Genomic DNA, 23,005 nt, shown 5'->3' with positions numbered 1-23,005 from the left:
GCGCGAAGCACTCACGGCGGCACTCTGAACAAAGACAAGCGCCGAAGCGGCCTCCTGAAGCTGCCTCTGGATTTCCGGTGTCTACCACGTCCACAGTGTGGTCCAGTCACATCCCATGCCCGGTGTATGGGCCTTGAAACGCCGTCAGACCATCCCCCCCTAAGCTCCGGGCCGCATCACAAAGCCATGAACGCCTCTGCCCACCCTTCCGGATCACCGGGAAGATGGGGTCAACGTGAGCATGGCCGGGGGTCCTAAGCCGGCTCAGGCCGGCTACAATGGACACCGAGGTTGCCATTTCCCTTCGCCGGCACCCGACTCTGTTCAACAGTCAACTTTCTTCCTTTTTGCTCCGCGGGAACCCTTGCGGCGCCCATTTCATTTCTCAACGACGACGACATCCCACATCGCCGCATGCCGGGGTAACGTGTTTTTCGGTGACCTCTTCCGGAAAAAAGAAGGCAGCAAATATGAGGTTGATCATCTGCCAGATCATCTGCCGGTGACCTACTAACGTACTGACTCGGGTCAAGCCCACCTTGACACGGATCATATCCGTACCCTCGCCTCGAAACTTGAGATGAACTCTACGGCCACGCGATACGGAGGAAGAGAAAAGAGAGTTTCCATTTTGCCCTCTTTTTCGTCGGGCACCGACTGATGAGGGATTACCCGATGGCCTTGGCATAGTTTGCACGGCATGCACGGGTGCTATGGAAGGAACCAAACCCACCCCGATTCCAACGTCGAACTTTTAATTGAGGCCGCTTCCATGATTTTCTTGGATACTTTCCCAAGGACCTCGGTTCTGCCCGGGATGGCCCTACCTCAGCCTTGGGCCCTGCATATCGGGACCGCGTGAACTGGCGCGGCTCGCTGACTTACAAAAAAGGTACGAAAGTTTGAGTTGCTATCGCTGATTAAAAGGGATCGTGTCATTCTTTACTGATCTTCGGGGTGTTATCGATGACATCATGCCAGGGTCTTTGGTATTAATCCTCTTGATGGGCCTCCTTTTCCTATTCATGTGCGCAACTCAGAGAGAGGGTAGGAATTCCAATCCTTTCGAAATTCGATCCCAATGGATATTCGATTCCTTCGGGCATTATATCCTTGCGACCGGTGACAGAATAATTGACCGACTAGCAGATAGGCCCTTTACCTATGTTTCCTTTACTATTTTTATCATAATCATCCTTATTATTGATATCCTTACTACTATCTCACTTGGATTCTTTAGATGTATCGTTCAAATCACTCAGAGAACATGTTGGAAAAGATGTCAATAGTGAGACTGATGGCGAAAGAAGTAGCAGTAGTGACAGTGGTAGTAGGAGAAATAGAAACCTAGGATCTGCTGAGCGGCAGATTATCTCTTACAGACTTGCATCACAGAAACATCGTTCATTGTTGCAGATGATGCTTGATAGTTGTGATATACTCAGTATATGTCCCTCCAGTCAAATGGAATTTGCAGCCATCATGATAGCCATCATCTACGATACACTAGATGGACCCCAGCAGACCGCAAGGTACATTAATACATCGAATTTGTATTTCCTCGGCCGCCCACAGCCAGGACAGAACCCAAAACAATTTTTGCTTTGGACGCAACTTGTCGCGTCAGATCCTGAGTCGCGTTGCGTGGCTTACGCCGACACCCTGGTGAGTTCGACGTCACTCCACGGAAGCGCGCGTCTCGCTCGGTCCAACGGTCACGCTCCACCGGCGTAGAGTTTTGTGTCTGAACATTGACAACCATCCGGCGGCTACAACTTCATCGCTGCGCCCTGTCTGTGAACAACTCGTCTTCTGTGGAGCGTTCCATCTTTCTCCCTGGGAAGGGCAAAGAACTCCTACGAGACGTAGCTACATCATCGGCATGTCGTGTGTTGGCTTTCCACATTTTCCACCATAGCGAATTCGGGACGGATGTGATTGCTCTAGCAGCTCTGTAGCAGTAAATGTTGCATATCTCGCTCGTGTTGATGTGGAATTGGCAGTGTTGGGCAATTTCTCGCCTTGTTCAGCTATTGTTTTCTTATAAGAAACTCCTTTCAGGACTCTCAGGATGGACGAGTGACCCCCTGGCTCTGCTGTGGTGACTGGGAATTCGCGTATGTTGCTACATGTTTGTCAGTCTCGTAGCCAACGAAGGAACACCCAAGGCGAGGTTACACACGCTGAGAAGGGGCGTAGCTCTGCTGCTGCTGCGAGTAGTACTGCTGCTGCTGGGCCGGATATCCCGCTGCCGTTTGCGGCCGGGGCGGGTACTGATTGTTCTGGTTTTGGTTGTGGTTGTGGTAGTTCTGGTTCAGGTTCTGAGGGTTCTGATTCTGGTTCTGGGGATTCTGGTTCTGATACCAGTTATAGGGCGGGCGGTAGTACTTGTTGTCCTGGAGATAAGGCGTGATGGTCTGGTCCACGAGCTCGGTCGTCTTGGTGAGTAGCTTTCGCGCCGTGGCGCTGCTGAAGAGGCGCGATTCAGATTTGGGTGGCGGGGCTTGGTAGTTTAGCCGGGTCGGAGGAGGAGGTCCGCCGAAGGGTGTGAGCGCACCGAAGCCCGAGTGCGGCGTACCCGGCACGGGCGGGGAGTTGCGAGGCGGAAGGGGCGGCGGTGTCTGCGTCGGCTGCGGTTGGAAGTTTTGAGTCCCGTTGACATAGGTTGGCTGGGGGATGGGGGGCGGCATGTTGTAGCCCGTGAACTGCTGTTGAAGAGGAGCAGATTGGGGACCGACATTGTTGGGAGACCAAGGGTATTGCGTCGGTGGTGGGCTCAGGGGCAGCGGAACGCCGGTCGGGTTTGGTGATAGGCCTTGCGGAGGTGGCGGTGGAGGGAGCCATTGTGTCTGTGTGGGCGGCGGTGAGGTGTTCGATAGGTGCATTTGGGACATTGCCTGAGTGTAAGAAGGCGGAGGGGAGGCATAGGGCTGGGCCGGTGATTGCTGGGAGGCCTGCGAAATTCCTTGTGATGTTGACGGTCTCGATGTCGAGGCTACTGGGTTGTGGTGGGCCGAGAGATTGGGCGAGGTGGTTTCCTTCTTGACGTAGGAGGGCTGCTGGGGGAAGTAGGAGCTCACAGGGAGGGTTGGTGGCAGAGCAGCCTGGACGAAGACTGGAGACACAGGGGCGGTTTGGGTGTGAGTCGGTTGAGGATGGTTTTGCGGTTGTTGCTGTTGCGGTGCTGAAGTGCCCGATGGCGCTGGCGAGAGACGCGATGGCGCATAGGAAGGGGATACAGGCGGCGGGGAGCCAGCGGGACGAATGCCAAAGGGGAGCGTCGTCGGAGCCCCCGGCTGTGCTGCTGACTGGTGCTGAGGGTGCGAGTCCGGCGTGGGGATGGACGGACCTTCGGCCGGATACGGAAGCTGGGGTGCCTCAGGGGCCGGAGCGGCAGTGATGGCCGGGCTCGGGGTCCGAGAGGGACGTTGCTGTACAGCCGGGGACTGCGGCCGAGCGAGCTTGAGTGGTGCCGGTGTGAGCTGGGCCGTATCAGGACTGTCCCGCCTTGTCGGCACTGCTGCTGCAATTTGCAACGGCTTTGGCGTCACATCTTCCGCGGTACTGCTCGAGGGTCTGCTCCCCTGACCAGTAGACTCTTCAGTAGAACCGGTCTTGACGATGCGCAACGGCTGCACTGATAGCTTCTGGACCTCTGGTGGAGCGTCTTCCTTGCTCGGCGAGGGGAGGTCATCTTCCAGAAAGAACCCCCATGGGTTTGCCTGGATGAGCGGTGGCTGCGACGGCGGTGGCGGCTGGGCCTTCTCTTCGTCCTTTGGTTGGACCGAGTCTTCGCGTTTGGTTCCAGCTGCGGCTGCGGTAGGAGATGCAGGAGGCGGTGACGTTGATGAGGATGCGGTGACGGAAGCCGCAGAGGCTATCCTGTGTGGCTTCCTATGGATCTGGTTCGCGGGTTTGGCTACGACGGCGTCGTCGGTAGGCATCTCGTAGGCAATGGGGCCATGCTGGGCTGTTCCGGCACTCGGCACCGGTGCGGCTGTGGTAGTGTTGGGTGATGACGTCGATGGTGAAGATGGTCTCGGGGCTGAGATTGGGACTTCTAGCTCGGCGAGGAACTGCTGCTGTGCGGGGTACTGCTGCCTTTGCTGCGGCTGGGGTTGCTTGCGATGAGGCGGGTTCGGAGAGGTAGGCCTCGAGGCGTATTGAGGCTGTTTGGGAGGGTTGTAGTATTGTTGTTGTTGCGGCGGTTGGTATGGTTGGAACTGCTGCTGATATTGAGGTTGTGGTTGCGACTGTGGTTGTGACTGTGGTTGTGGTTGTTGGACGTAGTAGCGCTGCTGCGGCGGGTAAGGCGAATGCGCCCGCTGCTGCTCTTGATGTTGCTGCTGCTGCTGCTGCTGCTGATTCGGAGGTGGTCGTTTCCCTTGGCCGGTGCCCATTGTCGCGTCTGGACTTGCCCGGCGCTGCTGCTTCTGCAGTCTCATGAAGGTGATGTTGTCTGTGATGCTGTCGCTGCTCCCTCGTGAGTTTCCTCCTGCCACGCTTTCCTCTCCGTCTGCTTTCTTGCTTGTGCTGGGAACGAAGGATCGAATAGGAAGAAAGTGAGAAAGAAGGAATGAGAGATGGTTGGGAGAAGGGCCAAGGTTTATTTTTTAGCCTTACAGATCACCTTACACACACACACACACACAGCCGCAGCGCCCTCTACTCTTCTCGGCCTAGCTTCTGATGATTGCTGGTGCTTGGATTCAAAGCTGTGCAGCTGCGCTGTCACTGCTCGTGAATGTGTGAGGTGTGCAGCCTGGAGATCCTCCTTCGTGCCCCTCTACCCCTTGACCCCTTCCCAGAACCCCGGTTCAATCGTTCCCGTCACGAGCAATGTTAATTTATTGCTGCATCTTTTTCGGGTTCGGACATCAGCTACGGCCGGCCCACCGTCAAGTATCCGGTGGGGGGTAAATCTCGCAATCGCTTAGCTTCCTCAAGGGTTCGTTAGACGGCTCGTCTCTTGTCAATTTCAACGGGTTCCCGATGGGCCGATGGAGTTTCAATAAAGAGGACGTCAGGGATTTTACACGTAAATGGCAAATGAGTATCAGGAAAAAAAAAGTCCCCTAGCGCTGCCGTGTGAACCTAGAGCTGGAGCCTGGAACCAACGCAGCACACCCCAGTTGATCCTACTCCGGAGTCTTGGTCCTCTTGGACTCTCCGTCCCCTGTTCTCATTCTTATTACCGTGGGATGAATGATTTCTTGTTCTGCTGCCTATCTAACTACTACTATTACTTGGCCAAGCCGATGAATTGCAAAGAAAGATACGGATACGGAAATGGGATATTGAAATCCCCCCCCCCCAGCTGAACTCAGCCTGGGCAATGAAGTGGAAGCCTGGGGGAAATGGGGATAGGAAAGCAAGGCAGGGCTTCTGACCTGCAGGGCCGATCGTTCGTATCCATATTTTGATTGGTGATTTGTTTTCGCGGCTGTCGTCAGGGGGCTGAGCTGGATATCAAATGCTCACCCACTCTCCTCGAGTACAAGGTGTGTGTGTTTTTGCTGTGTAATTGATGATGACTGAGGTGGATGATCGAGGGGGCTTATGATGGCTTAAGCTTTTCCTAGGGTTGTGCCGCGTTTCCGTTCACATCTGTCCATGCATGTCACTGTCCACCTCATGCTTGGATGGCCGTCTGAGCCTAAGGTATGTTCCTCGTCGGTTGACTCTAGTAATCAGATAATTAAATGTCCTATCGTACAGAACAGTGACTAGCACTAGATTTTCCAGACGAAAGAAGCACCAGAGATGAAGACCGGACACTTTGGTGCGTTAGACAGACTTTCCGGTACTATTTAAACAGCAATCCTCCGCCCCATTCCTGGAATCCTAGAAACACCAGAGCATGACGCCAGGACCTGATCGTGGTGTATGGTTTGCAACAATGATGACTTGCAGTGGTGGTTGTTCGAGGCTAGCTGCTAGTGGCAAGTGTATGTAAAATCGAGAAGGAGGCATACAGCTCATCATTAACCATATCCCTAACACCTCTTCCTCATCGCTGACGTATTCAACAGCTATTACGAGGGATTGGACGAGAGATACTAGCGGCAAGACAGTGCTTCGTGACGTATTGGCTACTTTGACTCACTAATCTCTTTACGACGACTTGCCTTGAGCACCTTTTCGAGTTGTCACCCAGGATCACTGCTTCCCAGCATCAGAGTCGAGAACTACTTACTCTAGTGTAGAGATCTCTGGGCGAATTGTCACAAATTGGTCTTTTTATAGCTTCTAGCTCGTAATGACACAACTCACGTGCCGACCGACTTCGTATCATCGAGGCAGCTTCGGAAGTCTTGTAGCTCTGAAGTTTCGAGTAGTTATGTGTAAATTGCAGGTCTCACACCATCTGTCGGCACCGTTATTACTCTGGCCACTCTTGCATGCTCGTTGTGCTAGAATACTAGAGTAAACGCCGGGTTGGTCTTACTATGAGAAAATAGCAACAACATACTCTTAGCTAACCCAAGGCCTGTTGGAACTTGATACTTAATGCCTTTCTACCTATCGAGCAAGATTAGGCAAGCCACGGAAAACAAACACCAAGACTTCTTCGAGCCTATCTAACTCATGCTGACAGCTGTTGCAGTCACCTTTTGATCTTATGCGAACCGTACCTAGGTAGGTATTTCGCTAGAAACATATCTTCTTCAAAGGACCAACTCATCTCTACTAGTCTTGATATCTACCTCGCTCTATTGTAGACGTGCCTATCAACAACCCATCTCTACTCCTCCATATCCTCCTAGTCAACCCTCTTCAAGCTCAGCTTAAACGGCTTCGGCAATACACTCTCAACCCTCCCATCATCCCCATACGTAAACTCGAAATGATCAAGCCCCTTGTAGTTATACGTCGTCCGATCCATCGACAACCACGACACGCACGACGCGTTAGGAAAGAAGAACATATCATCAATCACATCCCGCTGCTCCGCCGTAAACGTATCAAACACCGCCCTCCACGCCGTGACATTCCCCTCCTCCAGCCCAGTAGGATACAACCTCGCTGTCCGCCCCGTTGCAGGCGGCAGATCCGTCAGGTTGACCCCCAAAAACGAGTACCGGGCCAGATTCGGCACGACATCGAACCCCTTCATATACCAATCCTCCAACAACAGTCCCCACCCGTCGTCCAACGAGATTGTGAGGGTGGAATTACTCACCTCATCCGCATACGTCCCCGCGATCCTCGCCTTGGCTTCGTCTCTTGCCGCCTCGTCGAGGGCGCGGAGCAAAGGGGGCAGGAACTCGTTCATCTTGAGCGTGTAATACGAAAACGCGGCGGCGCTGACTTCCGGCCCGGCAACGAGGATCGACATGGTAATGCCGTGCTCCGGGACCAGGGCCAAACCGGCATGGTAGAGTATCAGGTCGCCGCCCTTGGTATACATCTCCACGAGCCTCCCGTCCGCCGTGACGTTATCTGAGAGTATACCCTCCCACGGCGCACCGACAAACTGGCCCGGCGCAGACGTAAATACCGAAGGCTTGAGCCACCGCCGCGTCTTGGCCGGGCTGAGGAGGCGGTTCTGGAGGACGGCGTCGCCGAAGCGGAGCATGTCGGCCGTGGTGGAGTAGAGGCCGCCGGCTGGGTTCAGGGCGCCGAGGTTGAAGTTGAACCACTCGGTGTCGTTGGCGGGGATGAACATTGTCTCCAGGTTCGCGGGGAGCTTGCCGTATGTGGTGTTGCTCATTCCCGCTGGTCTCAGGATGGATTCGAAGAGGACTTCCTCGAAGGGCTTGCCTGTGGCGCCTTCGACTGCCATGCCTACGAGAGTCGTGCCTAGGTTTGAGTAGACTGGTGTTTGGAAGGCTGGGTAGACGGGCGGTCGGCGGTTCTTCATGGCGTCTAGGAATTCTAGCGTGTTGTGTTAGTTATTTAGGGCAGGCGCTTGAAAAAGAAACTTGGATCCAAAAACTTTGGAAATATCATCCGGGAACACATACCCTCTCTGGAGCAACTCTGAACACCGAGGAATCCTCCACACTTGGGCTTCTCCTCCTCAGAGACAGGAGGCAGGCCGAGAGACTTCCAATCACCAGAATACGCCGCTCCATCCGTCATCACTACACTCAAAGGTCAGCCAACAATCCCCTTCAAAGCCGACGGAAGAGAAGGCAAAGGCCATTTCTTCTTCTCCTCCTCCTCCTCCTCCTCCTTCTTGGTTTGACTTACTATCAGCCCCAACGCCAGCATAATGAACAGCAGCAGCCTCAACACTAACATCCCCCCAATCCACATATTCAACCTTACTCCTTCCTACGGTACCCTCCCCCAACTCGGGGATATACTTCACCACACTCTCATCCCACCGCAAAACATCATCCCTCTGCAACGCAGCCAGCACCGGAAACACTTTACTCACGCTCGCGAGCCGGTACACCGTATCCCGATCCACCGCCTGCGCGCCCAGCGCATCGCGATCCCGCGGCGTAAAATGGAAATCCACCAGCGGTTCCGTACCAACAGTCTCGAAAGCGGAACTGACGCCGATGGAGATGGCGGACGCGTTGTAGGCTGCCGTCTCGGCTTCTAGGGCCGCGAGGAAGGTTGCGACGGCGGCGCGGACGGAGGGGTGTGTTGAGGGGAATTTTGCGGCGGGGAGGACGGCGCCGAGGGGAGGGCATTGGTATGGTGTTGCGGTTGCGAGGTGAGCAAGAGCTAGGAGGGAGGGGGTTGTTAGGAGGGGGAGTGAGGTGCGCATTGTTGGATGAGGTTGGGGTTTGGTTTTCTTGGGAGATGAGGTTTCGTCTTTAAGTTGTGTTAGTCTGACAGATACATCTCGAGTGTTGTACGCAAAGTCTTGGGTTATTAGATCGAAACTCACTACTTCTCAAGAGATGAAGAACGGGAGTGGTGCTTCACTCACTCACTTCGTTCCGACTTCACTCTCGTAACTCAAGTCTTATCTCAATCATGGTTCCAAGGGCATCCATCTGTTATATACACAGTTCTAGCCACATGCTTCCACCCTCCTTCACGCCGTACTAAAGCATGGAAGACAATCCCACACATTCTAGAAGTCCGCCCGTCCTTCCCGACCTTCCGCACCGAGCCATGGCGGCAGCGCCCAAATACCCGTCCTCGTTATGCCATGCACGTTGCATTGCACACAGCACTTTGCAGCAGGATCCGAACCCTTGACGTGCTTGCTGCCCGCCGCCGAAACCCCGGCGGGCTTACCAGCCTTACCTCGAACAAAATGACCCTAAAAACCCCACGGAAACCGGGCGCGGAAATGGAACGTCACTTGGATGCCAAGGCTGCTGCTCATTTGATCCTCTCCTGACTCTCAACCTAATACCCTCTTCGGGGGGGGGCTCATTTTGACAAAAGGCCCGTCGGTGGCGTAGGTAATGCCCAAACGACACGATGGAAAGCACAAATATGATACAACGACATTGAGCAGCCCTATTAGCTTCCTTCAATTCAATTTGATCTGTATTCCAAGGTGACTGCAGCTGAGCTAACCTTGTAAGTGTTCCTCACCTGGGTTGACCACCCCCGAACAACAACACCAAGGCCGCTCAATTCCCTTCATGAAAGCACGAGTTGTATTAACAAGCACCAGTCCAGCCTTCAAGCAATTTGTAGTTATTCAGGCGAGCTGCCCACACACCAGGTTGGCAGATTCACCTTCCCGAATACCAATACCTTGCTTGCCCGCGACCCCCGATGCTTATGCTGACAACTGACGTACCTAGATGCAGCCAAGAAACCATGACCCCCCGGCGGCTGCGCAACCTGTCTACTTGCACCTACCCATCTTGGTAAGTACTTCCCTAGGTGATAGGGCAGGTGATAGCAAAAAAAAAGAGGCAAAGTAAATACTCGTACATGTCTCTCGTAAAGCCAAGGCTCTCCCATTCCATCCGAGTCGTTGTAAGATCTCCTTTGACCAGAAACCGGGCATGTCAACCTTTGACTTCTAGTCCATGACAGGTCGTGTACGATTCAATTGTATGTTTAACCAAGTAAATCTCGTTGTCTAGCTCGGATCCGAAGCCCCTTCAGCTGCAAGTGCGAGTTCAAGGTACCAACACATCAAAAAAAAACACAGGTAAATCAACGTGGAAATCGTTATATTCCTCCTCTACGGGGACAACACATCCCGAGGCTATATCAGTTGAAAAAAGGTTGCCTTACTTGAACATCGAACAAGAAAAGAGGAAGAAGAGAAGAAATAAACCAAGCCGTGGCCTGGGAAGCACATGATCCGCCTAGTCCGCTGCCACCGCCGCTGCCACCAGTCAACCCTTTCCAACGGACGGTAAAAACCCTCGCATGATTCTTGTCGACCCAAAACGCCTTGCGGTCTGCGCACAGTATCATATCCACACTCATCCTCGCCAGTCAGGAAACAAACGGCTCTCTGAGCTACTTTTTTTTTTCCAAAGGTTGTGAAATTTGCCAGTAGACATTGACCGCCAGCCCAGCCATGGGAAGCGTCAAAGTATTCCTCTCATCAATCATGGCATCCCGATGCATCTCGTCCGATATGAACCACCGTACTGTCCTGTTCTATTTCTCCATATGCCCGTTGTTGAGAAGCATCTCGAGAACGACCTGGACGCCGTGTTGTTCTGGGTGACTCATGGATATCTTAACTGTTCCCTTGGAGTCCTCCCCTGCGGGTGTCTGCCCGCCGAGCCAACTGTTTTGTGAGGCAGAGGCATTGCCACCAGTCGGGCCTCTAACGCCAAAGTCAAGGCACCTAACATCGCGACCTGCAATGATTTGTCTGAGGCGACCGTTCTCGGCGTTGCGCACCTCGACGTAGTCTCCGTTGAAAAGGAGAAGGTACTGGCCATACATTGTCGCGCTCGTAGCCTTCTTCTGCTTGCCCGAGTACTCCATAATCAAAGTGCGACTCACGTCGCCGTGCTTGTCTACGTAGACTGCACAATCCTCGTACGCCAGCAAGAACTCTTGGTCGTTCAACCTGAACATGCCTAGAGGTCTTTGATCCCGTATCCTGCTTGCAATGTTCGCAATGGCAGGCTGTTTCAGGTCGGGGATAGACATTGTCTGCTTCTTGTCGAGGGTAAGCAACTCGAATCCCTTTGCCGTTGATACGGCGATATAGCTCTGGAAGAGATTGAGAGAATAGCATTCCGTCGGAAGGTAGAATTCGTCGTAGTCGCGGAAGGAGTCGGTGCTGCCTCCCAAACCCTTACGGCCACCAAAGATACGAGGTCTCTTTTCTGAAGCCTTTTGAAAGACGGGTTCAATTACCTTGAAGGTGTTATGCATACCTTCCTTCCGCTTGAAGAATACCAACATGCGTTCCTTCATGCGCGCCGTGGCAAAGAAGGCAACATCCTTTGCTAACCTTTGTGGCGCCCGTCTCGGGTTGTCGTGAGCAGGGGCAGGGAAGTTCGATACTGGCGCAATTACATCGAGGGGGTAAGCGATGAGAGAGCGATCTGCAATAACGAGACACACGGAGAACTCCTCCAAAACAGCTATTTGTGTCACTCTATTTGTTTGCACACTCTGTAGACTTGTTAGCAATCAGCTATGCTATGCGTTCAAACTTTCAACTTACCCTCATCCAGCCTCGGGGATTCGTGGCATCGGAGATGTACACGCCATAATCTGTTCCGATGGCAACGATCGACTTGCCAAATGCATTGAAGCCGCAAGCACAATTGACCTGGGCTCTACATACGGGAGCTGGTCCTCTGCCTGGTCCATACACTTCCTCAATCTCCCGAACAGCTCGGTCGAGAGGGGTGCCGCGGATGGGAACGCCTGGTTGTCTGCCAACAGCTGAAGCCGCATCATATACGAATGCGCTGTCTGCCAGTACGCGTAGACGGAATGGCTCAGCATTCTGAGAGAACAGAGCTTTGGCGTGTCGTGTCTTGGCCTCAATAATCTTCTCAACCCATTCAGCGCGGCTCTGAGCTGATGTAGCATACAGTGTGTATGTCTCGTGGCCCAGGTGCTTAATCTTGAAAGGGTAGAGGATCTTGCCCTCAGGGTCGTTGGACATTGTCGGCGTAAGCCTGGCCGCTGAGGTCGATCCGATCGAAGAGCTTGTTGCGACATGTTCCAGTCCCGGGCGCTCAGTGCCGTTGGTAGCAATCCGATTCAACCTTGGATCTGAACCTGCGCCGCCAGCGCGGGCCAAAGGAGCAGTAATGCCCTTCTGCTTCGAAATAGGGTCGTCGTTCATGCTGTCGAGGAATAACAGAGGCATAGGAATGGGCTACAACTGTCAGCATCAATGTTTGGGTCGGTGGTATAACTAACTTACCTCTTTTGATACGTCATACTTCTTCTCCCCTCTGACGTCTTTCGGACTCACGACCTTTGCGAGGATGAAATAGTGGTCAAACAGCAAGGCGTGCGTGTCCACCCATCTGACACCCTTCGAGCCCATTCTCTGCAGATCGCCCTGCTTGATAAGCTCCCTACCAAGATGGTCAAGGTTGAGGACGGAGTGGAAACCAGGCCTGAGGACGAGCATTGAGTTGAGCTCCATCATTTCAACCTTCTTTTGCATCTCGGCAACCTTTGTGTCACATTCCATTGTGACATTGCGGATCTCGGCGATTGCCCTGGCCAAGTTGGCCTTCTCCTCATCGTCTCGAAGAGTCTTCTTCTCAACCGTTTCTAGAAGCAAGGAGTACCTCTGTAGACGTGTGATGGGGGTCTTGAGGAAATGCTGCCATCCCAAACGTTCGGAGCGCTTGTGTCTCATGACCTGTTCCAGGAAATTGCGGAATAGAAGGTTTCGGTCAGACTCTTTCCGCACCATGTACTCTGCATACGGGAATTGAGACGCATAGTCGATGTAGATATCTTTGGCCTTCCGGATCCATTCACGGAAGAGATCAGAGAATCCTGACACCCAGGGGCCCTGCTCTTGCTGCCGGTATTTGAGCTGTGCCAGAAGGTTGTCCTTGTTGACGAGCTGGACGGCGTCTGCCTTCCCAAACACGACTTGAAGGAACTTATCGATCTTGTTGGGTGGAATAATGGGAGGCTGGGAGTTCCGCAGATGGTCTCGGTAAAGTACCCGGAGAACCTCGAGTTGATTGACAAAGTACTCCTCGCTGTTGACGATCTCATGGAGGACGTGCTGACGCTCAATCTCCTTCTTCGGCTTTTCGGCGAGTTCGGCGTCTTGTATCTTATAATGAACATTCCAATCCGCCGGCTTAACCTCTTCGAGGAGCATATCATCCAGGTTGGCCTTTCTAAGCGTCCTCATGCAATGATGCGAGTAGCAGCGTCCAGGTTGCGAGTCGTCATCATGCAATTTCGAAGCATAACAGCCATAGCCCGTCAATTGAGGTAGGACTCCGGATATTGTACCGCTTCCGAACTTGACCCACTCCTCCTCTGGCACAAGAACTCCAGCGTCCAGCATCAGCTGTGAGACGAGTGTGCTCAGGAGCTCAGCATCGGCAACATTAATGGTAGGAACCTTTTCGGTGAACAGCTTGAGCAATGCCTCTTCGACTGTTTTCTGCTTTAAGTCCGGTTCGCCATCGGCCATTTCGCGAATCCATGAGGCGATTCCACTGAGAGCCCAAGGTTCAGAGCACCTCCTGATATCGCCAGAAGTAAGCTTGGACGGCACAAACTTCCTCTTACGGCCGCTAGGTAGTGTAATTACGTCGTACGTCATTGAGGACGGAGTATTCGACTCATACCCATCGTATGGAAGGCCTTGTTGCGCCGCAAGCTGTTGTTGCTGAGTCTGGTAGCGGGCCATCTTCCTCCTCTCTTCTGCGGCGTCTGTCCGTGACCGAACCGGGGCTTGGACTTGGGGCGTGTGACTGTGGCTCGACAGGGAAATGGATCGCTCCGGGAATGGAGAGTTGAGGCCGGTAGTAGAACCTCCTCCATAGTAGTCCGAACCGCCATCATGCAGTGTCCTCGAGTCGGTGCTGAGCGAGTGGGAGTGGTAGCTGCGAGTTGTTGGGTGAACTGAGAGTAGAGAGCTTGTGTCGCTACCGGGGCCTGGGGGAAGCGCCGGAAGCGGTCTATTGGAAAGACCTGGATGGTAGTAGAGGTCAGGGTAGTCCTCCTTGTACGGTGACTCGCTGCCACTCTGTTTCGAGTGCAGCGATACGTGTTCATCGCCATCATCGAAGCTCAGCCGGTGAGCGGACGGTGCCTGCAGGCCGCCAGTACCGCCGTAGTCGACTTCAGCATCTCGGAAAGCAGGAGCCCGTTCGTAGGCCTCGTGAGAAACATCGTAGTCGTTGGGGTTGGGCAGCGGCCGTGATCCGTCCTGGGCCGGTGTTGGGCCAACTTCGCTGCCGTATGCCAAGTTGCCAGCATACCCGCCAGCGAGCGCACCCAAGTCCATCCCGCCGTAGTCGGTATCATCACTCTGTTCTTCGGGTGGCGGTGGAAGAGGGTTCATATTGACTGGCTCGGGGAAAGCAAATGGCACGCTGCTGAATCTCTTGTCGTCCAGCTCCGCTTGCTGCATTGCCAACACCCCCGCAGTTCCCTCTGGGTCGTCGTCATCATCGTCATAATCGAATGTCGGAATCGGAGCCCGGTTTGCAGGCGGCGCGTTCGAGGTGGGTGCCATGCCGGCGGAAGCCAGATCTGAGTTATATCGCCGGAGTCCTTGAAGCTCGTCGTCGGAGAATTGTCCGTTGATGGGCATGGGGCGGTGCCGGCCGCCCAACTCAGCCTCAATGTCTTGGAGCAGAGAGTCTTGTAGTTGAGCTTGGTCCTCGTCTGTGGGAGTGATGGCGCTCGGGTCCCAGGTGGGCTCATCCATCGGCCGGCTGGGTAGAGGGGCATTTGTAGGGTGTCGTTGCAAGCCGGGGGAGTGCTGCTGTTGAATCTGCGGAGACGGAATCGGGGATGCTGCCGAGTCAGACCTGCTGTAAAAGGAAGAGGGATCGGCGTAGTTTGGCCCGATTGGCATCGATGACTGGATCGGGTAGGGTGTTTGCGAGTTGTCCGAAGCGTACGACGCTGCCGAGCTGTTACCATTTGTTGGATAGGAGTTATAGTTGTTGCCATAAGACTGCGAAAAAGTCGAGTCATAGGTCGGTGCCGGCGAAGTCGCGGATGGCGCGGAGGGGAAAGTGCCCTGGTATGAGGAGGTAGGTGAGTGGCCGAACCCCTGAGAGGATTGAGGAGCCGTCGGAGAACCGTAGCTTTGACTGTAATTGTTATAGCCGGAGTATGTCGGTTGACGCTGGGGGCTGTTGCGCTCGCATATGCAGCCGGGTTGTAGGCCGCCGGCTGGTAGCTAGATTGTGTTGGAGCTGTGTATGATGTCGGCGAAGCGGCAGATCCGTATCGACTCGGGGGACCGGGGTGGTATGGGAGAGACGTCGAGGCCGTCGAAGGCGTCCGCGCAAAGGCCTGCGGGTTGTAGCTAGAATGCGAAGAGGTTGGAGGCGAGGAAGCTTGGTACTGGTGTTGGTAACCGGAAAGCGCATTGTTTGTCGATCCGTAGCTGTGCCGGCCTCCAGAATGGCTTGAAGTTGTCGGGCTTGTCAAAAAGAGTTCGTCTTCGCCTCCTCTCGAGGCAGACTGCTGATGACCACGAGCTTGCGCCCGGCCCTGATCGAACATTGCGGCATCGTCGCCGTTGTTGAAACTCGGCCGCCGCCCGAGGTAAGCCGACTGATCTTGCGACTGGTCGGGTGTGGGGTATTGTACCGGGGGGATATGGCCATAACGGCGCTGACCGTCGCCTCGAAAAGACATGGTGATCGCGCAGGACGAGTACAATGACGACGTGACTGGCTGTAGAAATCCGTCTCTGCGACAAGCTGCTGCGTCGTCGACCTAAGCAGAATGCCGGGTTGTGCTCGATTGCATCTGTTCGCGGCGAGCTCGATCGGACAGTTGCTCGTTATACGGTGCGGTTTCGTTGTTCGCGGGTTCGTCTGTACATGCGCCGGAGAGAGTGTTTTTGTATGTTTGGCGATGTGGCCGGGATGGGAAGTGAATGATGGTAAGTAGTACAGTTGTTTGTCCGGATGGTCGCGGGGTGAGCCTCGCGGGTGGTGCTGTTGTGCGGCGCAGGCGGGCCTGGTAATAGGACTGACGTCTTTGGGGCTACCCTCTGGGCAGTGATGTGCGGCGACAGTAATTTGGAGAAGGTTGTCGGGCTGATCTGGGCTAGGACTGGCAGGCTCAAGGCGACCGTCGCGCGGCAAACGGGGCGTTGAACAGTCGAAAGGGCGTCAGGTGGTGAAAAGAGCGGTGCGACCTCGACCAACAAGTGCCCAGTGAAAATAATGGTCGGCTGCTGTCAGAAGGGCTCTCCGTCTGTTCGCTGGGCGGGTGATGAGAAGAGGTGAAGCAGTGAAGCAACCTGACGAATAACACGGTGCGACACGGTGCGTCTGCCTGGAGGCGAGAGCGAAAACCAAGCCACAAGAACGGGGCTGGAGAGTCGTCACAGGAGTCCCGTCGCAAGGTCAGAATCGTCGGGGTTGGCCTGCGGCTGGCGGTGGTGCAGTGCTCTGTACAGGCAGGGCAGCGTAATCTTGCGAATCCCGAAAGTGAGTGTCTGAGGTTCTCTCCTAGGATAGTGCTGGTCTTCCTGAGGTCTTTGGTTTCTTTCTTCCCGTCTTTCGTAGCCCCTCTCCTCGTAGACCAGGAAGTCAAGTCGCACGTAGTTCCGCGTTCGTCGGTGTGTTGCGCTCTTACCCTCTCCCTCGATGTCTGACCCCCCGTGGGAGTTTGCGGGGTGGGCGACCGGGTGGGAAATTTCCGTGGGCTGGCCGACTATATTTCCCAAGTCAGACGACGAGGAGCGATGGTTTCGTGTCGGTCGCTTTGTGGTGTGAGGTGTGTAGAAGAAGAGAGACAGCACATCTCACTCTCTTTTCGCTAATGATGAATTGGGTACCAGGTTCGGTAAAGGTCAGGTTCAGGTAAGGTAAGGTACCTGATGAGAAGTTGTGAGTGCAGGTATGGGAGCGGCGCTGGGTCCAAAATATGAGGCACCAACAGGAACAAACTGGCCAGAAAAGGAATTAAGCCAGGTACCTAGCAATCCGGGCCGTCATGTGTTGTGAAAAGGCCCCAGGTGAAGAAGAAATTGAAGCTGGGCCGAGAGAGTCTTGGCTTGGCCGCACCAGAATGAACTGGGACGGACAGGATGGGGAAGATGAGCGAGGACGTTTGACTGGATCATTTGGGTGTAATGAAGTACCTTCAGGGCTTGTGGGCAGTGGGATGGTACTTTGCTCATGTGTAGCTAGGTGGCCTGGGCTGGGCTGACTTGATTGATACGTCCAATTAAGGTACGAGCCCAGATACGTACTTACTTCTTTCCACTCATCACTTCATTCATCGCTCTTTCCCAAGTTTTTTTTTTTTTTTTTGGAATACATAGTGTCTACGTACCTACTCAGAATAGAGGGGGAAGGAAAAAAGGAAGGAAGGAAGGAAGGGACACTGAAGAAGACGGCAGGACCGGGTGTACCTAAGGCAAGGTAGAATTAGAGGTGAGCGACTCTCAGACATTGAGGACCGTGGGGTTCAGTAGCCGTCTGATGTTCCCAGTCTAACTTCCCATCAACTTTACTTCGTTCCGGTCCCAGATGAACACAATGGCCCAGTCTCAAAGTCAATGCTGAATTGGCTCGAGTACGGAGTACGTGTGATTCTCGACGACCGTATCCCGTACAGACTACCAACAGGATGGACAAGTTGGAACAGTAGTGTACTCGGGGGCTGCGAGCCAATGGCCTATCCGTACGTTGATCTGTTTCGTTTCCTGCCTTGCGACATTCACGCCTTCTTCACCACCGAAGAATACCACCTCACCACCTCACCACCTCACCACTACATTCTCACCCGCTTAGGTGGTTTCGCATTCTTTTGGTGTTTGCTGCTGTGCTCACTGCTGACAACCTGACAGACAGACGATGAGTACGAAATAATGAGGGCACAAGACTTCAGCAAATGATCACTCAAGTCTCTTATAGGTACTCATATGATCCCAGCAGCAACACATCACGTCGGCTTCCCCCGATTTACCACCTCCTTCTTCCAGTCTCGTATTTCGACTAACCGCGCACTTGGGCTGCACGACGGTTGGATGACCCTGTCCAAAACCTGGCCGCACGGAAAATTCCTACAATTCGGGGTCCCTGCCGGGTGGATATTAATCTGCTAGCGAACCCCATTCTCGTATATTCTCCCACAACGTCCGACAGGGGGAATGTGTTGCGCGGCCCGCGGGAGGTCCAGCTTCATCAATCGTCGTTTTGGAAACGAAAAAAAGGAAACATAATGACCATGCCCGACTTATCCGCATGCTTTTCCAACGTCTCGTCTCTCGATTAACTTTTCTGTTCCCAGTCACTCAGAGACGCACTCGCTGAAGACATTTCGGCCGTGGAATGGACCATTTGGAAATCCGAATTTCGGTCGGTTGCGATTCTCCTCCACTGGCACCGACCACAGACTAAAATCTGGAATTCCTACGTACCTAACAGTGAACACCATACCTCTGCAAGCATGGCAAGGAGAATGTCAAGTAATACATACCACGTGTCCCACCGGGATCGCTGCCGTGGCTGCTAACCCGCGCGTCGCGTATACTTGGCCCGCCTATCTCCTGTATTATCTCATTCAGTTGGTAGCCCCATCACATTCGGAAACGAGATGCCATATGGAGCATTATCTCTCTCGGCATCTTGCGTTTACGCGCACCAGCTATTCTGTATTACAGTATGGCGAGGAAAGACTGTACAGCCGGTATTACTCGACCAACTAACACAAGAAGCGACCGGACTGTGTAAGCTCTGGTCCGTAGGGCTGACTGCATCTGGAGGGCAGGGCGCCACGGGATTGGTCTCCGCAGCCGTCAACATTACATTCCCTAGCCATCAAACTGCCTTTCTTGACTGGTCGAATGGTTCAGACTCATGCAGGAGGCATGGCGGGCACCCCTGATGCTTCAAGTCTGTTCCAGCTGCTCGCTATTGTCCTTCTATGGAACTCCGTCTTCATTGCTCGACATACACGACTGCAGCTAGTTCCGAACAAGCCGGTGCTGGCCAAGCGGATGTCGACTTGCGTGATGATAGGGACTTGATAGTCAACCTCCAGCTATGTGCCGAGGTTGACCACAGGTTCCAGGGATGATGGTAGTTGATATCGACCTCTATGGACTCACCCGACGATTCAATGAGCGCTCGCAACCGTCTCTCCTGCGCGCCAGAATAATCGAAGCGCAGACTTTGACTGATCATCATTCAGGTCTGTCAGATTTGGATGTTTCAAATTTGACATGTTCATGATCTCTGCAGTGCAGTCATGATGTCAAAGAAGTTGTCCGCAAGAGAGGCCTCGAAACGACCCCGCCAGCCATATGGCCAGAGCTCCACGCTAGCGTTGATGATAACGTATGGCGCATAATGGATAATGGCTGAAGCTCTCGATGGCACCCAAACTCTATCGACCAAATCTGACTATAGTCGCACGGTGCCGGGTCGGCTATCAACACAGACCAGTCTTTGAATGCACCTGGCTGCCTCCCGTATCATCATCCAGAAGCTGTACTGTGGCTTATACCCTGCGAGTTGCAAGTCGGTACCGAGTGAAGAGGCTGGCTCCGTGGCCTTTGGTTTTTCTGCGAGCCACTCCCGTAACTTTCGGACAATAAAGTAAGGTGCGCCGCCGTGTTGCTGACGGCGCCGCTGACTCTGCAGCAGCCATTCGCCGAGTTCGCCGCTGTTCAAGCCACAGTTGGATCGGCTTCTGTTGGATTATCAAGTTGTCAACTGTGGCACTCGCGCGCGCCATGCTCAGGGCATGGCAGGCCGAGCACCGGCTCTCTTTTCGAAGGCATGTCCAAAGACCGAACTGGCAGGACCAAGAATACGGCACCTGAGCTATCCAAGGCAAGGTAAGGTACGGCAAGGTAGCGACTTCCTTTGTTGAATGCCCGTAGTCGCAGTACCTTCCCGTTCACCATCGTATTGCACCATCCATTCATTTGTAAGCATCCCGGAGAACTGCCAGACCATTAGCCAACCAGATGCTCATGAAGCTCAACCCGAACCCACTTGGACCAAGATGACGGCAATGAGATATTGTGGGAGCGGGGCAGCAGCTTCCCCCACCATCCAAGCGCAAGCTGGGCGTGATAGCGTATGCGGCTGTCCATTCATCGGGACTTGGACCACGGCATAATACCTGTCAGAGTCGGAGAGGAGGGGTAGACTGGGTGACTGGCCGGACTTTAGGGGAAATGCCAGCGGGCGAGAAGACGAGCAACCTTGCCGTGCTGCTGCGATCCAGCGGTTCTCTGAGGGAAGACAAGGCGAGGCGAGGCGAGCTTCTGTCCCTCGGAATTCCGAATTGTGCATTTTCCTGGCTACGGAATACCACATTTCTCGTCCCTCATTGGGCGTCCACAGAGTTCGTGCAAGCCGGCCGTAAGTGCCCGCCCCTATCCATTCACAGTGAGGTATTCCGTATTGAGGTGAGGTGTTGTGTGTCTCTCTCTTTTCCCCAGTGTTCTCCCCGTCTGAGCTGGGTGGCTGGCTCGTCTCAGAGACTCCATAAGGTACTTTCCCCTTCTTCCCCTCTTTGCACCTTAAACTTTCATCATTTCTTCTCCTCAACATCCGCTGCTTGAGCAACACATCCGCAAAACAACAAAACCAATTCAAACCCAAAACAACACCAAAGTCATTCAAAATGGTCAAGGCTGGTAAGTGTCACTCTTTATATACACGGATACCAACCTTCCCCGTCGGCCTAGTGCAGGGCCGCAGTGCCGGGGATGGAGGGGTAACCGCAGTCCGACCATCCAATTTGCGCTGGATTGAGCGGGTTTTGGAACGACGTGGGAGAAGCAAACACCCTGATGGCTCCGCGACGTGCCTACGACTGGGAATCAGCTTACCGCTGGCCAATCTTCAAGCTCGATCGAACTCCATCCTCGTGTTCCTTGCGCTGTCCACTGTCGATCCGTTTGGTTCGAATCCAGATGGTTCCCGTCGTTCCCGTCGTGGAGAAAGCCAAAGGGGGGGAGATGGCTTTCCTCGAGGAAGGGTTGCAAAGGGGCACATGCTTTGTCAAGATGATGGATGAATCAGTTGGCTAACTTTGGCTCCCAGTCGCTGTCGTCCGTGGTGACTCCAAGGTCACCGGCTCCGTCGTCTTCGAGCAGGAGTCCGAGTCCGCTCCCACCACCATTACCTGGGATATCACCGGTAACGACGCCAGCGCCAAGCGTGGCATGCACATCCACACTTTCGGTGACAACACCAACGGCTGCACCTCTGCCGGCCCTCACTGTAAGTACTCTCGAGAGTTATATCCGAAGCAACGCCTTCAGTCAGCGAGAAGCAAGTTAGACGTGGTCGCTAACCACGGAACGCTGCAGTCAACCCCCACAACAAGACTCACGGCGCCCCCGAGGACGCGAACCGCCACGTCGGTGACCTTGGCAACATCGAGACCGATGCCCAGGGTAACTCCAAGGGTACCGTTACCGACAAGCACGTTAAGCTGATCGGCCCCGAGAGCGTCATCGGCCGTACCGTCGTTGTCCACGGCGGCACCGACGACCTCGGCAAGGGTGACAACGAGGAGTCCCTCAAGACTGGCAACGCCGGTCCCCGTCCCGCCTGCGGTATGTACACACCAATGCTTTCTACCAGACGGGCCATACTAATCATTCAATGCAGGTGTTATTGGTATCTCCAACTAAGCTTGTCGTACCTAAATAGCTACTGTTTTGGGACGGATTGTCATCTGAGGTGGGGTTATCAAGCTCCCTATCTGCTTCATTCCACAAAGCTGGCCGACTGTATTGAAGGCAGCTGAATGGTGATAGTCGCAGGCTTCCAACTTTAGTACGGCATCCTCAAAAGTAATACAAAAAAAATCACTGTAAAACGTCTCTCTGAATTGGCTTGGTGAATGGCATCAGACCTGAACCTAAACGCCAGCGGGAGTTGCGGGGCTGGCTGGTCCTTGCACTGTGAGGGGTAGGAAATGACGTGAACGCTGCTAATACTGGCATGATGGTGCCTTTCTTTGGTAACAGCTGCGACACGCCGCCATTCATCTGGCAATCTCTGAATAAGGCATATGAGAGGTGGGGAATTGTACGCCAACAAGAACCAAAAACCAGAAAAAAAAAGAAGAAAAAAAACCTGAATTATGTACACTGCCATTGACAGATAAGGTAAGGTAGTTTGCTTCTCAAAAACCAGTCATTCCTTGCTCAAGTGACGGATTGTTGTTGTTCAAGGGGGAAGCTGTCCTTAGCAACCAAAACCGCAAGTGCGACACCTTACATAAGGTAGCTGCAACCCCGCTCTCGCTTAAGAGCACCCGCCACTGTTACTGGCCACCGGCGAGCTGCTACCCATGCCTCCGTGTGGACTGTGGTCCCTGAACTCCTTTCCCCACACTTGCTTGCTCGAGACCGGGCGAAATTGAGGCAAGCTGTCAAAAAGGCGGTACGACTGTCGAACGTTTGATCGAACAATCGCCTTTGCTAACTCTCCTTTCCAACCCAACATCTCTCCCTCTCTCTATCCCCCGAAAATCATCTCTACATCCTCTCTCTCCGTTTCCCTTACCAAGCTCTTCCTCATCTACCGGTACGTTTACTGTTTTCTCCCTTTCCAATGGTTTCTACCAATCCGGGTATCAAGCTTCCCTCTTCAGGGAGGGCGGCAAGCTGATGCTCCTACCCGGGGGGAACTGCACCTATCCATGCACTTCCTAGACAACCTCACCTGAGCACAATGGCTTTGTCTTTGATGCACTTGTGCACTTACAGTCACAGTCATCTTGGAAAGCTTTCTTGTGCCTTCAATGGGAGCTGTCAATTGCAGTTACCGTGTTGCCTTCCAATGCCTGGAGCTTGTTGCTTCAGAATGTCTGAGACGGCAGGCAGGCACGAGACATCCAACGGTCACCGCAAACAGCTTGATACGGGCAATGGGCTAATGACCTATGGTTCTCTATAGTATATCTTCTGAATAGCATCCAGTCACTCCTT

At 53.8% G+C, this 23,005-nt stretch overlaps 5 protein-coding genes across 5 annotated transcripts; 1 reads left to right on the top strand and 4 right to left on the bottom strand.

Moving 5' to 3' along the window:
- Positions 1-2,174: 2,174 nt before the first annotated feature.
- Positions 2,175-4,445, bottom strand: BDP55DRAFT_625301 (uncharacterized protein; the record flags this gene model as incomplete). Its single annotated transcript, XM_060571455.1, has 1 exon — positions 2,175-4,445. One exon carries the CDS (start codon positions 4,443-4,445, stop codon positions 2,175-2,177), a length of 2,271 nt encoding a protein of 756 aa, XP_060436801.1.
- A 2,018-nt stretch (positions 4,446-6,463) lies between these two features.
- BDP55DRAFT_640279 (beta-lactamase) lies at positions 6,464-8,917 on the bottom strand. The gene is made up of 5 exons (XM_060573326.1): positions 8,849-8,917; positions 8,197-8,772; positions 7,968-8,087; positions 6,692-7,878; positions 6,464-6,636 (listed from the first exon to the last, which is right to left on the bottom strand). Exons 2-4 carry the CDS (start codon positions 8,723-8,725, stop codon positions 6,764-6,766), a joined length of 1,764 nt encoding a protein of 587 aa, XP_060436800.1. The 5' UTR covers positions 8,726-8,772; positions 8,849-8,917; the 3' UTR covers positions 6,464-6,636; positions 6,692-6,763.
- A 1,625-nt stretch (positions 8,918-10,542) lies between these two features.
- BDP55DRAFT_722309 (CNH domain-containing protein) lies at positions 10,543-15,720 on the bottom strand (the record flags this gene model as incomplete). The annotated part of the gene is made up of 4 exons (XM_060578585.1): positions 10,543-11,517; positions 11,570-12,235; positions 12,284-15,094; positions 15,157-15,720. The coding sequence occupies 4 exons, from the start codon at positions 15,718-15,720 to the stop codon at positions 10,543-10,545; spliced, it is 5,016 nt and encodes a 1,671-aa protein (XP_060436799.1).
- A 4,186-nt stretch (positions 15,721-19,906) lies between these two features.
- On the bottom strand, positions 19,907-20,918 carry BDP55DRAFT_7816 (uncharacterized protein). The gene has a single exon (XM_060581219.1). It carries the CDS (start codon positions 20,607-20,609, stop codon positions 20,031-20,033), a length of 579 nt encoding a protein of 192 aa, XP_060436798.1. The 5' UTR covers positions 20,610-20,918; the 3' UTR covers positions 19,907-20,030.
- On the top strand, positions 20,609-22,133 carry BDP55DRAFT_640263 (superoxide dismutase [Cu-Zn]). Its single transcript, XM_060573325.1, has 4 exons — positions 20,609-20,695; positions 21,105-21,284; positions 21,374-21,622; positions 21,678-22,133. The coding sequence occupies exons 1-4, from the start codon at positions 20,683-20,685 to the stop codon at positions 21,698-21,700; spliced, it is 465 nt and encodes a 154-aa protein (XP_060436797.1). The 5' UTR covers positions 20,609-20,682; the 3' UTR covers positions 21,701-22,133.
- Positions 22,134-23,005: the final 872 nt, after the last annotated feature.

This window comes from Colletotrichum godetiae (assembly GCF_030913485.1).
Source record: "Colletotrichum godetiae strain CBS 193.32 chromosome Unknown BDP55scaffold_1, whole genome shotgun sequence".
In the NCBI taxonomy this organism is placed as follows: Eukaryota; Fungi; Ascomycota; class Sordariomycetes; order Glomerellales; family Glomerellaceae; genus Colletotrichum; species Colletotrichum godetiae.
This window is presented reverse-complemented; position numbering and strand designations above follow the sequence as displayed.